The sequence below is a fragment of the Argiope bruennichi genome, chromosome 1 (assembly GCF_947563725.1).
Source record: "Argiope bruennichi chromosome 1, qqArgBrue1.1, whole genome shotgun sequence".
Taxonomy (NCBI): domain Eukaryota; kingdom Metazoa; phylum Arthropoda; class Arachnida; order Araneae; family Araneidae; genus Argiope; species Argiope bruennichi.
In genome coordinates, this window is record NC_079151.1 from 57,441,179 (window position 1) to 57,456,026 (window position 14,848).

Genomic DNA, 14,848 nt, shown 5'->3' on the forward strand with positions numbered 1-14,848 from the left:
TAAACCATTGTCGTAGCAGCTACATAACTCTTGCTTCTCACTACTTCACCACTGGTACAAGTACAAAATGTCCTTGTCCTTAATGATTTTTTTACACTCAATATGAATAAAAATGCTTCGGTACTAAGACTCAACCAAACATGCAATAATTTATTATCTTTTCCTTTTCAGTAATAAAATTTCATTTATGTTTTTATGTTTTTAAAGGACAAAAGTCAGCTGAGACAAACTTTAAAGGACCTTTGAATTGAAGATGGCTGATGAAGAAACTGTAGAGGTAAATAATTTATAATACAAAGCTGTTTTAATTTGTTTTTAATATTTGTTAATTATAAACAATAGATATATTGTGTTGACTCATCCTTTTTACTAAAAAAAACAATTAATTATATATTTTTTTATTTGAAATGCTTTTATTATGATAATATTTATATGCTATCTGTGAATTGCTTGTTGCCTTGTTTGATATAAAAAATCGCTCTAAGCTTTCAGCAGAACAAACCACTGACCCAGAGTTACCAAATTTTTATGCAATTATTAGATCCAGTTAATGAATAATGAGAAAGATGATATTTCACAATAATTATTCCACAAATACAAAAATATTGTCGTTTGTTGTTTAGACATTTATCTCGTTTTGATTAGATGCAGAACATCATACTCGAAAACATCTTCTAGCGTCTATTAAAACCAATATCACATACACACTCATGACTTTGCCATCTGGTAAAAACTATTATCCTTTTCCTCGAAGGGTTTTTGTGTTCACCGAAGGTTTGTAAGTCTCATGGGGATTAATCTAGATTAGGTTGAGGAATGGCGTCGGATTTCACGCTTGTGTGTTTTTCGTCTTCTTTTTTGTCGCGTGTATGGAATGATATTATTTGAAAACAGAATGATACTAAGAAAAAGTTGACCTTAATATTTTGATTTGATTACCTTTTTAATTTTCATCAACGTTTCACCATACCTCTGAGTATAAATTGCAGCTGTGTTTTCGAGGAATTTGATGAAAACAGGTTCTTTGCGATCCAAAAAGAATTAAAGCATTACTTGTTTACACTAGAACAGACAATCTAAAAATTTTCTGGAACAGGGAAGCTTGCTTGCATTGAAGATTTCGTCGTTTCGATTCGCTTTCAAAATGGTGCCACCAATTCTCGACACCGATGACAATAGCTAATAAATGGTCATTTCCATTCTCGTTGTAACGCTGCAATATTATAGCTTTTATCGACTGTCTCATTATCTATAGACTGTACCTAATACTATTTCGGCAATAGGTTTTTATAAAGACTTTAGTACTTGGTATTAGTAATTTAGTATTTGGTCCTTACTCCAAATTTGAAGATTTCTATCAGACCTTGAATATAATCTGTTTGGAGGAAATCTGTTTTTCTAGTTCTACGAATATAAGGCAGCACGATAGCTGCAAACCGAAGAGTACTAAATTGATGCAATTTGATGCAAATATTTATATTCAAAAGTGTAGATACCTAGCTAATTCGGAACTAAATCCTTCAAGAAGTTAGCCATCTGTCGGTCGGTATTTTCACAAGCATATAAAAGTGATAACTCAAAAACTCAACGGCTTAAATGTATAAAAATTTGTATTTGATTTTGTGATTACAATTAGTTCTGTGTCAAATTTTTGTTGAAACAACGCGTCTAAAACACACTTTCGATTTTTTGATTACCTATTCCTAAATGCCAGTGAATAATCACCAAAAAATTGCTAAGGATTAAACGATACATTGAGAAGGAACGCTAAATTCACGTGAAAGATCAATATTTCGTAACTATTGTTGGCCAGTGGCATGTAAGGTGTTCTCTGGCATACCCAAGGTCCACAATTTTTTGCAGGGGGGAGGGGGATAACACCTCTATTAGAGAGTTTTTGAGTGGTTTTGGTAATAGTAATAGAAAAATAGAAAAGTAATTTAAAGTTTTAGTAATAGAAAAATTGTGTTTGTCTGGTACCTTGCAGTAATTTTAAAGGTTGGATACAGCATATCACAGCTATCTTTTAATATTGTAACTTCTCAAATGCTTGCAAATATATAGTGTGAAATCCTGTATATCTCTTTAATCAAAGGGTCTCGTATTTATATTTATTGATTTTCGTAGTCCAATATAAGAAATTAAAGACAGTTTTTTTTTCTCTCCCTTATACTTTTTGTTTCATATAATTTTACAATTTGTCCAAGATTTCTGGAACAGCCTGCATATGCTTATTTCTGATGGTTTATATAATAGCTGTTGAATCAAAATTAGAGTAAAATTCTTGTATATTTATGTATATCTTGTATATTTTTAAACATATAATATGGTATATTATATTTCTCAAATAATTTTAAAAAGGTTTAAGAATAAAAATTACGGCTCTTTCATTTCGAAAGTTTGCCAATCCTTGTTCTAGTAATGGAATTTAAGCTCCCAACATTTTTCTTCCTTAAGATTTATAGATACGCCGCTTTATGAACACATTGCAATATAAAATAGATAACGCATGAAATGTTACGTAAGTGAAACGATCACGTAACATAACATAGATAGTAAAATGTGTTCTTGATATGTATATGTTTCTACGCATAGATATCACCAAGTGAAAAAAAAAATCAAATACCCGTGTTTTGCTGTAAGTCTTATCGCCGAATACATCTGACTTTTTAAAAGTTCATTGACATTAAATGAGGTCCCACATATGAAAATGTTTAAAAAAATACATTATGTTATTTTATCTTGTTCCACCATACTAAAATTCCAGTGCAACTAAAATATCAGCAAGGGAAATCGAATTAAAATATTTCATATTTTGAAGGCTTTAAATGCAAGGCTAAATGCCTATTGTACAAAATATGATTTTAAATCTTGATTCTTGTTTGCTTCAAAAGTTCTAAATTTTGAATGTCAATTTTTATACAGCTTTCTAGAAACTTCTATTCCAGTATAATTAAACAAACCTAAAAAAATAGTTTTAAAAATTTCATATTTTTATTATTTCATAAAAATTTCATATTATATTTCATAAATTTCATATTTTCATATACTACTAAAAAGTAATTTTTAATATTTTTAATTCTTTAATTTATAATGAATTATTGTAAGTATTATGGAGTCATGGAATTAGCTTCTTTCTCAAATTCCAATTCTAGATTTGCCATACATATGAAATCAAAATTTACTTTAATTCATTGATTAGTTGATAATTAAACATTGACAGTAACTAAGTTCTAATAATATTAAAATGGAGTATTATTATAAAGGACATCGCAATTCTTAGACAAAATTTAAAAATTCTATTATATCAGAAATGAATGAAAAATTGATAACAGACTCTATCATTGCAAATCTTTAAATAAAAGTGCACACAAATTTAAATATATATATAAAAGAAAAACTTAAACTCATAAAATAATTAAATAAAATATATCAGTAGATGTATTTTAATATTTTAAAAAAATATATAGAAATCACTTTATTTAATAAGTGGCCATTGCTTTTTCAAATGCCAACTTGTTATTTGTGATTCTTCTTAGTACTTTTACTTTATTTTATTCCTTTTCTTGCTGCGATTTAAATGGCAAATTTATGTTATCAGTTAATGCATTCCAATTAATTACTTTTTTATTTATGAATTGAAATTAATTTTTTCATTTCACAAATTCCTGAAAATGGTTTTTTTTCCTGGAATATTCCAATTTGAATGCTGTTAATAAAATAAATGACTGCAAATATTTCAGAAATATGGGAAGCTGCTTCCCATATGATACGAATGAGGGATAAAAATATTAATAAAATTTAATCTTTCCAAAAAATGAAATTTATTGATTATCGATTTACTAACATAAATAAAATTTTAAAACATTTTTAAAAAATTATAATTTTTGAAAACAAATTTCTTTAGTACATTGTGAAGTCATTAGACTTCCAATTAAAAGTATCATAGTCAGAAATAATCGTGAATCAATACTGAATACTCTTTTTGAAATTAACTATATAAAATTTATTATTTTATTTACTTCTCCCTAAACATTTTGGTCAAGTTTTTATATTACGGAACAGTTTTGAAATATTATTTAGATTACAATAGAAGTTCTCTAAGAGATCACCCTCTCAATGGCCGTTTTTGTTTGGAATGAGGTTTTTGGTCTGTTTACTTAATGTTAAAATAACTTTTAGTAGCTTTCCGAGTGGCTGAAGCGGTCGCCCGTTTATTTTCGATGAAATTGTTCTTCTGGAAATCCTTCTATACGAACGACCTTTCGCATTATATTAGTAAAAAAAGGAAACAAAAATACACATACTCAATAATAGCAGTAGAAATCAGAAATCAGATCTAATATTATCAACCTTTTCTCAATTTAGAAAAGAAAAGTAAACCTCCCACTCTACTGGAATTTTGAAGTTTTGACTTTACGTATATGCCACAAAACTGAGTTTTATTATCATTACTTCACTGAACATTTTCGCAGCTGCCTTTGAATTCAATGCTTTGCTTAAGCAATTTGAGTAATTGTGCTGCAAAATGTTCAAAGAAAGATCCAGGAGAGGACTCGTCGTGACAATGACACCTCCATTCAGTGGGAGGAAAAAAGAATATAAGAACTCAAGGTGATAGAAATAGGCGCCGAACAGAAAATTAAATCGAGCGCGAAAATAGGTCTACTCTTCACTAGATAGAATAGGATTAGATTTAATACACAATCTGTAGAAAAATTTTATTGCTATAAAAAATTAAAACTTATTTCATAATTCCATCAAGCCGTTCAATCGTACGATTTCGCCAGTGTTAAAATTAAGATAAAAAATGGCTTTCTTTGGACATTAACTCTGAAATAGAATCTTCACTTCTGTTTTATTTCATAATATATGTATGATCAGTTATTTCATGAATTAATAAAAAAAATCGATGAAGTAACTGAATCATACATTTTAACGGTGACATTTGCACTTTTTTATTTGTAGCAATTTCTAATAGGCTGATACCATCAAATTCATATTTTTCAATCGCATTATAATAAGGTAAAGTTTTAATATATTCATTTCATATTAATAGTTTAGCGTCCAGAAAAGTCATCTAGGTGGATAGTTTGTCTATAATTACTAGCGAGTCGATTACAGATTTATTTTTTCATTTAAAAAGTAAAGCTGAAATAAATTTTATTACTGAAAAAATCTGAAAGATGTAAGCAAACAAACGTTGTATTCTTTCAGAAAAAAAATGAGAAATCTACTGGTAACAGCTTTTTTTTCCAATCAATTTTAAAACTAACTGTGATAGAAATATTGATTTAGTAGTAGTTTTAATTTTCTAAAAATATAAGTTCAACAGATTGGTCAGCTTCTTTGCACGGCTGATTTCTCGATATTTGTACATTGTATGTGCAGAGGTTCCTTTGCACATACAATATATAAATTTCTAAAGAGATAATTACTTAGGTAATTACTTAAATTAGAGTATAATTTGATAAATTATTTCTAAGCTTTTTTTTTAATTTCTGTGAAAAAACTAATACTACATTAAACTACAAAATTACTACTGCACAGATTTGTAAGGAAAAACATCGATGTTACGTTATCATTAACGTATCATTAAAGATGAAACGTTAATCATTAATCATTCTGTTTCTTTTAAAACAAATGTATGATTTTTCAGAGCCCTTCGAGATCAAGGAAAAATCTGCCGACTTCTTCGAGTTCAACATCAAAACTGGTACAAGAGAAACGCTTGAAGCACATATTTGCCAGGCCTCGATATGGAGGTAAATGAAAGCTTTCGCATCTCAGTAATAATTTTTCTATTATGTTTTTCAATACAAATTGCCTTATTACTTTTGTCACTTACTGAAAGTTAGAGTGTATTTATTACTTGTAAACTTGACTCTAGAGTAAGGAGATTTCTCATAAACCAAACAAGTTTCAAACATCGTTTTGAATGAATCGATTCTTACATATCTGTAATGTATCTGTAATATAAAATCAATCATAAGCTGGTTGTTTAAATTTCAGTATTCACCGTATGCTAATTTTTATTCGAAAAGAAATGTAACTTTCTACCACTTGAATTATTACTTTATATCTAGCTTTTTATTCCGACTATTAAAAGATGTTTAATTTGTAAAATGTTTGGCTGTTTTTAATCTTGAGCTTTAGTAATATCTTCTTTATTCTTCTTTTATTTATAATTTCTCGATGCAAAAATTTTACAAATTTCGATGCAATTTTCCTTTTGTTTGACACTGTGTGACTATAAAGAGGTCAATTCATGCTGAAATCATAAAAATAAAAAGTTCCGCATCAATTTAAATGTTGAGTCTATTGCGCATCGTGTAGTTGCTGTTATAAAGCTATAAACTTTTATAGCTTTAATTAATTGTTAATTAATTGTTTTGATTTTCTTGCTTCTTATTCTTTTTTATTACTCAGTTCTATTCATATTAGAATTATATTAGGTTTTGGAAGGGTGAATGCTTTCTTTATATAATTGAAGGTTCCTTAGAATCAGATATTTTCATTCCCATCATTACAGTAGTAGCGGATGCAGAGCTGAATCCAGAAGGTCCATTAGAGTTGAATCAGTTTTTAAAAATTAAATTTTCTTTTTTTTAATCGATTTTTTTTTATTTTTACACGTTGAAAGTTTAATGCACAATCATTTTTCTTCTCCAAAAAATATTCTTTATAAAAATAAGGACAGAATTTTATCTTAAAATATCATAAAGAAATTATTCATTTTTTTTTCTTAATTATTATTTCCATAGACTCTAGAGGAAGATAATACTTTAAAAATAATAATTTTTAGAAATAATATGAGAATAGTAATATCAAAGATAATTTATTATCAAAAACAAGTTATTAACATTTACAATTTACGAAATATGTTTTTGCTGAACAATTCCTATCAAAGTTTTTCCCTAAGTAAATGCGATTAAAAATCTTTGTTTTTCTCTTTTTATCTGGTTAGAACCGAGGCATCCAATTTTTTCAAGTCCCTATGCTCGGCACATAAGTATGAGGGCATTTGGACCAAAGAAACCAAGATGGTACCAGAGCTTGACCACTGCGCAAGTAAGTTCATCGTTGTTATTTCTTATGGCGCCATAGACAAGCCCGCTGTCGAATCGTCAGGGATATTAAGCCGAATGAACGTCTCTTGTTCTTAGTAGCGAAATCTAGGGCCAAGAGTACGACTTAGCTATTCATACGTTACAACCCATTTTACGGGACTTCATTTATACAATTCATTCATTCAACCACAAATCGCAATTTAGACCTGAATTAGAGAACGATCACCTCTAATCCAGTACTCCCAGTGGTATTGTCTCGACTTGGAGGGCTTTGTGGCTACGACAGATTTATACGTGCGCCAGCCACCACACACACGGGGAGTCTTTGGCCGGCGAGGTTCGAACTTACAATCTAAGGGATGCGAATTCAACTCCCTATCAACCAGGATATCCCGGCCCTCTAATAATATTATTAATATTTTATTTATCAGTGATTGTCTTTTTTTATGATTATCTGATTAATATTTTATTTTCGATTAGCTATACTTATTCAGAGACATTATGAACTATGTGGAAGTTGGAAGGGAGAATTATTTTCGTTTCAACGATTTCCTCGAGGCTCTTCAAGATCTCGATCCAACTATAACTCGATCTGAAGTATTAGCTGTAATCGACAAAATGGAGGAGAATGAGTTTGAAGAGCTGGATTTCGGGAAATTCCTTTTCCTTCTGGCATACGGAGATCAGGATGCGGAAAATTATCCAGGTAAAAGCAACGATTCTAATTTGAGCTTTTTTAATTCACTTTTCAAACACCTGCATAATTAGTTTTGAAACTATATATATATAAAATGCTACATACGTGGAACAGAAATAGCTCTTATTACTTATTGCTGAATGGCAACAGTGAAATGTAAACAAAGCAGTATGCGAAACATATCAGATTGCTTCATTGAATGTTTTTAAAGTTGCGGTTAATTAAATGTTTCGCTAATTAATGGAGCTAAAAATGTTATTAGAATGCATACGGATTGGCATTCCATTAAATCATCGGAAAAAAGATGTAATAGAAAGAGGCGCTAATGAGAAAATTTAACAAGTGCTAAAACTGGCTTAGTCGTCGCCAGATGGATAATCACTATGGCTTGATCGCTTAAAAAGTCAATAATCTGGGAGAACAAGCCGATCGCCAATGGCGGGTATTATTAACACTTTCGCTGCCACGACTCACACCCAATATTCGGGTCCTCTATCTAGTTAGATGACCCCTTCTTTGCTATCTCCTGACTTTAGTAAAGAAGGGTTCTTCTAATAACATAGATGGTTTGGTACAATTACATATTGTCTGTAACGCACTGGCGCGTCATGCGGCAGTCAATGTGTTAATGATATTCTTTTCATTGGATACATAAAAAAAATGGTTGAAACCCAAATGGTTTGATTTGAATATTCGTTTAAGTCCTATGCACTTTACCTTAACCTAATACAAAACGGACTTCGTGGGAAAAAACTGAAATTTAGTAAGTCTGGCAACCCTAAGAGCTGTTGGGTAGCTTACTTTAATACCGCATAAAGTAATATTTTTGGAGTGATTTAGAAATGATTTGATTAATTGTGAGGTTAACGTAAGAAAAAGCTCCAACAACAACAACAAAAAAATTCAAACTCCAACGATTATTCAGTTATTAACAGCCATGATCAATTAAAAGAATATGCTTTAATAAATAAAATTGTTTATGAAAGTTTCGGTAATGCTGTACCTGCAATACGCGAATTTTATTAGGAAAAAAAAGTATAGATTCGGGAATTACTGCCGAAATTCAATTTAACCAATAACCCATAATGTAATGGTTGCAATTTGGTTAACGGCGGTAGTCTTATTAACATGTACAAAATGTTAATATGCTCTACTTATAGGGAGGATATTTGGAAGAAATTAAAAATTGTCCAACCAATTATTGCGTACAATTACTTTTTAATCATAAGTTCTCCACGAAAATCACCCGTTTACCTTTCTTCAAGCTCTTAAGCATTTTGATACCTTTGATACCTATTAACCCCAGCATTCAGAGGATGAAACCCTTCATTGTTACATATCGTATTCTATTCCAATTCAAATCATTATGGTGTTGGCTCTCTCACACAAACTATTAGAAAAATCATTGAATATTCTGAAGACACTATCTTCCAATGTTCAATCCAAGTTGAGGGCGGAAACATATCCGTGATCATATTATTAATATCATCATCACATTAGTCGAAGGGCAGTCGTTTGAGAAAGTTTAATGGTTTTATTATTATTATTATTGGCGTCTGGTTAGTATCATGATCAGATCAGTCATATACAGGAACTGATGACAGATGACAAGGTGAAACGATTCATTTTTCCTTGACATTTACGCGAGCATGGAGCTTGACACATCGAGGTCATGGAACATTCTATAGTTTGCTACTCTGAATACTCAAAATTGTTATGCCAGGCAGATCGTCAGATTTTCCAAGAAATTCTTTTACATTCGAAAAAGTTGGCAATTTGACATCCGCATTTTTATTTCCTGGGACATTGTCTATATTTCTACGTGAACCTTAATTCTATGAAGAAATAACTAAAAATGGAAAAAATGTAATAAAATATAGTGACTTGCTCCAGAAATGAAAGGTGAAAATTATTTTCACAATGATATTATTGATATTAGCATAACCAGGAGTTTGACCATCTGGAGTGTTTTTGAGAATTGCGTCTATTTCTTGTTGAGTGAACTTTTTTTACATCGAAAAACATTTGATGGGACAGTGGTATGTTGTTTTATATGATTTTTGAGTACAGTTTTTATAATAATTTTAGTACAAATTCTGCTGCGTTTTCTTTTTAAATGCTTCCCATTACTTGGAAGATATCTGAAGGATGTTTGTATGTCTTTATTGTTGAACTGCAAGGAATTCCAAAAGGTGTTTGTGTCTGGGTATAAAGTTGTCTTCATTTTTCACATTGAACTTTTTTAACTGTTTTTTTTTTTGGGGGGGGGGCTTTTATTTTTCTAAAACACACAGTTTTATACTGAATTCTTTCCTCTTCTATTCTTGTGGGAACATCTCGTTAAGCATTTTATTCTTCGTTCTTTATTTGGAGATTTCTGCTCCACAATGTTACGTTTTGTACCAAAGGGATGCATTTAATTTTAAAAACTTGTTTGTAGATTTTAAGAACTTTGAGTTGAAGGATTCTAGTTGCGTCATAGAATTCTTTCTTAGAGTTATTGGGAATAAGAATTTATAAATACTGAACTTTAGGTCTGAAGCATTTTATAAATTCTTCAGGGCATCCACGAGCCGTTTCAAACCTTGGAAATGAGAAGGGGGCGATACTGGAATTGTTACATATTTTAATAAATTTCTGTTCACTATAAGATTCATTTGCTAAAACTTCCCATCCGCAAATAGTTTCTTTTGAATGGCTAAAGATCATTTTTAGATCGGGCCAACTTTGTCTACTCTTTTGATCAAAGGTGACTGAAGAATCGCTCCTGTAGACGAGGGAAAATGTATTTTCCGCAATAAATTTTTGGAAGTGCTTTCCTGTAAGAATTTTTCCTCTCTAACCCAATAGCTGACTAAGTGCATTGAATTCCCCCTCCCCTATCAAATATTCTTCACCGCTTAAATTCGACGTTAATTCTATTAGTTCTACCAGGATTTCTTTGAAATCTGCTTACGATGATAAATACGTAGAAACAATTTTTCCAGACGATATTGAAAAGTCAACCTTTAAAAATGTGACTCCCAATAAAGTTTAATATAATCCGCCATTGAGTAGTTCATTTTAGAATTCCTAGAGTTCGGCCATCAGATGATGCATTTGTTACATGAGCTTCAATGAACCAAAACAGTTTATGTATACTGTTTCCTCATGAATAAATAAAGATATAATAAGAATTCAATGATAATATATGTTTAGTTTGTTTATGTGTTTGTGTGTCCATAATGATGAAACTTATAATCATTTTCCAATTATGTTTACATGTTCATATAGACGAGGTATCCTAAACCATACATTCCATTTTTTTTAGATGATAATGAGGAGAAGTCACCCATTAAACATGTGACTGTCCGACAAAGTCTAATATTGTCCGCCATTGCTTATTTCGTTTTGATAGCCAGTCCAGAGGAAATCGAAAGGTATTATTTCCAGAATACTCGTAGGAAAGCTACTGTGCTTCACCATCATATGGAAGCAACAAGATTAGAAGGTAAAAGCAAGATGCTTTATACAGAAATTTTGATTTTCTTATAAGTCTTTCAAATAATCCCACATTTCTAACAAAAAGGGCACTTTTCCTTGATATTGGCAATAATACTTGTTTAAATTTGAAGCCTAACATTGGAAAGAATAGGAAATTTATATTTTTTTCATATACCACTCTAACTGAAACTTAGTACTTAATTTTCAAACAGTTAGAGATAAGATATATTTCCATTTGGAAAAAAGCTTCATAGAACCTAGCAAGTTTTTGTTTATATTATTGAATTCAATAAATGTACTGCTGGAAAGATTGCAAAGTCTAAATCTTTAAGCAACTCCCCTATTACACATATTAATTGAAATAATCTTGTCACTAACAGTTTAAACAAAGACAGTTCCACTCTTCTGTGACTAAATCTAACCAAATTATGCAGTACGTATTTCATTATTTGAAGTAATCAACGACCGCCTTGAGCTGGCATCTCCGGTTATTTGAATGATCGTTCTTGAAGTAGCAGTTGAAAAATTCTAAAAACGGTTAAAATAATGATATTCAAAATTTCAAAAATCGATCAGTTTTATTAACAGAAAAGTTGATTTGTCTTTGTTTAAAATATTTGCGTATTAAAAGCATTTTATTAAATAAAACTAATGAAAAAGAAATTTAGGCTTTATAAATTAATCAATATTAGATTTATTAACTGAAACAATGTAAAATGTGCTTCTTTACTTATTTAGAGCATTCTTTCAGCTAGAAATATACACCTACCTTTCTTATTTAGAAAATTGCTACTCGGTCACAATTAGCGTGGCTTGTCTGTATATAAAAACTAAATACCGCTCTATGATTGATTTCCCGAGAAATCTCCCAAATGATTTATGCTAGGAACTTAAAATTTGGAATGCAATTACAAGTTGGTTATCAAGGTTTACAAAGAAAAGATTTTTAAATATTTTTATAGATTTTTACTTAATTAGTATTTGCTGATTAATTACTGCTGAAAAATTATTTCATAAGCACAATTTTTGCACCATTTAAATATTTGGAAAATTATCTGTTCATTGGCATTAGTTTAATATATCTATAATTTTTCTCTTGTAGAAAAACTATATTTTTTATATGTGTTGATTCTGAATGCTTTAATGATTAATACTAAATTTTTAGCTGACATACGGAAAATCACATTTTGAAAATTTTTAAAGGGAATTTACAAATTCATTTAATGATTTACTCCGATTTAGCACTAACGGCTTGGAAATATAGCTAAAAAAATTTAACAGAGACGTCACTATATGTTTCTTATAGATTGAATTTCTCTAATAAGTTAGATCGTTCTTTGTTAATTTCTTCTCTTGCATTTTCATTGCGACGTTTAAATTGATTTTTAATTAATTATTTTTTAAAGTCGATTATATTGTCACGTAGGTACTCTAGTGTAGAACTCAATGACACACACAAGAAGTAGAACTAAACCAATTTATTAACTCAACTCTGAACTAAGAACACAGTGACAGACAGATCTTCTGCTTTTATACTAACAGGGAAAGTTCCAGAATACTTTTCTGGACACAGTAAGAAAAATCCAGAACACTTATCTGATAAATTAAAGAAAGGTCCAGAAATGTGAAGAAAAAGTTCCTGGAACATGAAATAAAGGAAAACATAATATCAAAGAATTAAATATTTACACAGACTGTGAATGACATTGTCTCTAGCGAGATTCGAACTTATGATCTCTTGATTATGAAATCAGTGCTATGACCATTCGGCCATGGAGAGTCGATTGCCTGTTTTCAATTCGGCAATATCATCAGCGATGCCAAGAATTATCAATTCGATAATTATTGACATCACTGATGATGATGAAATTAATTTTATTTTCAACTAATAAGAAATTCAGTTTCTTTTCCGAAACCAGCGGAAATTATCTTCTGTACTTTTGTTAAAGTAAACTTTCTTACATACTTTTCGTTAAAGATGTTAACTTTCCTCCCCATGTTTGAAGCTATGGACCTAGGACAATGTTGTGAACACCACGAGAATTCAGTTTATTAATTTCAAAGTCCCGAGCGTGAGAGTTTTGTGCTGTGTAGTATAGGAAAGAAAACCGCACATGAATTTTGAATTCTTTTTTATTGAATAACTGAAACAAAAATTTAAAACAGAAGTAAAACTTAGATGCTAAAACTATGCACAAAGTTTCATTTGCCTAAATTATTGCGCTTTTGAGTTTACCGCATTTATATGAATGCAAAAGTATTGACCAACAGAAGGTCAATATCCTTGGACGGATTTGGTTCTAAATTTAATACAGATGATAAAACCGAATTTCAGATTTTATCTATCTAACTGTCTACATTATCTTGCCGTTATCGTGTACTTTTATAACTGAACATTTAGACAGATCGAATAACTGAGAATGGATTTCACTTAAAATTTGATAGAAATTTACAAATTTGGAGAAATAACCACATGCCAAATTTCATTTGTCTAACTGAAATTGTTTTTGAGTTACTGCGTTTCCAAACAGACAGACATAGTTCGAAAAAACTGTTTTTCATACCCGGGAAGATGAGGAAGGTCCATCAGAAATCCCGATTACGAATTTTCTTTTGTGGTGTTAACAATACTTAACAATACTCTCTTTGAACTTATCGCATAGAAGAAAATAAAAAGAAATATTTTACATTTTATTATAAGGGTCACTGAAATTTACGACTTATAATTTACTTTTAGGCCTCTCTGAAAGACAAATGGAAGTTAAGCAACTCAATGCAGCTAAACATCTAGGACCCTTGTATTATCTTACTGGTTCGCCATATGCTTTACCTGTACCATTCATACCTCGTTTCAAGAAATCAAAGTTGTACAGAGAATTGCAGAGAAGAAAAGATACCTATCCCAGATCAGGTAAGTATTTCTATAGAAGATTGCGAAATACATTTGAAACCTCAATTTGGTTTTGTATTAATGGCTAAATGAAGTGATTTCATAAATGAATACAGACTGATCATAAAATATTTTCCTGATTACAAAAATTTATTACGGAAGTGTCATTTAATATACCAAAGTTTCCTTCACTCATTTTTTCCCGTCTAGCACATCGATATGGCTGGCGTCACACTTTCTTCCTGAGCTTGAATTATAGTTTTGGTTAAATTTTCTTTCTCAACCTCGAGATAATTTACACAGATGGATTAAATACATCAGTCTGAAAACAAGAATCACACTTCATTAGTTCAGTGGCGGATTACGTGACCTTAGCCATCTTCTTCGCGTCCTTGTCTTTTTTCCTTAGTCTGCTTTCCGTCTTGGTCCTCTCTTGGTCTCTTCCCCTAGATTTCACGTGATCTGTCTGCTTCTGACTATTTTGCAAATTTCGTCGTTGAGAACTGAGGAGCTAGGGTCATGTAAATATATTCTTGTAGAATTTTTATCCTAGAATTGTCATGCTGATATTTTTTTTAAAGACTAATAGAAATATTGCAACTAATGTAGAAATATTGGTTTTACATTTAATTTTTAAAAAGGAAACGTTTGACATATTCTTTGGTTCCATGAATACAAATTGACCATTACTACCTATTAAATCGGTCA

The 14,848-nt window shown here is 30.5% G+C and overlaps 1 protein-coding gene across 1 annotated transcript; it reads left to right on the plus strand.

Annotated features, from left to right (window-relative positions):
* Positions 1–253: 253 nt before the first annotated feature.
* LOC129972762 (uncharacterized) lies at positions 254–14,409 on the plus strand. The gene is made up of 7 exons (XM_056087014.1): positions 254–277; positions 5,660–5,765; positions 6,968–7,071; positions 7,551–7,776; positions 11,078–11,257; positions 13,988–14,161; positions 14,351–14,409. Exons 1-7 carry the CDS (start codon positions 254–256, stop codon positions 14,407–14,409), a joined length of 873 nt encoding a protein of 290 aa, XP_055942989.1.
* Positions 14,410–14,848: the final 439 nt, after the last annotated feature.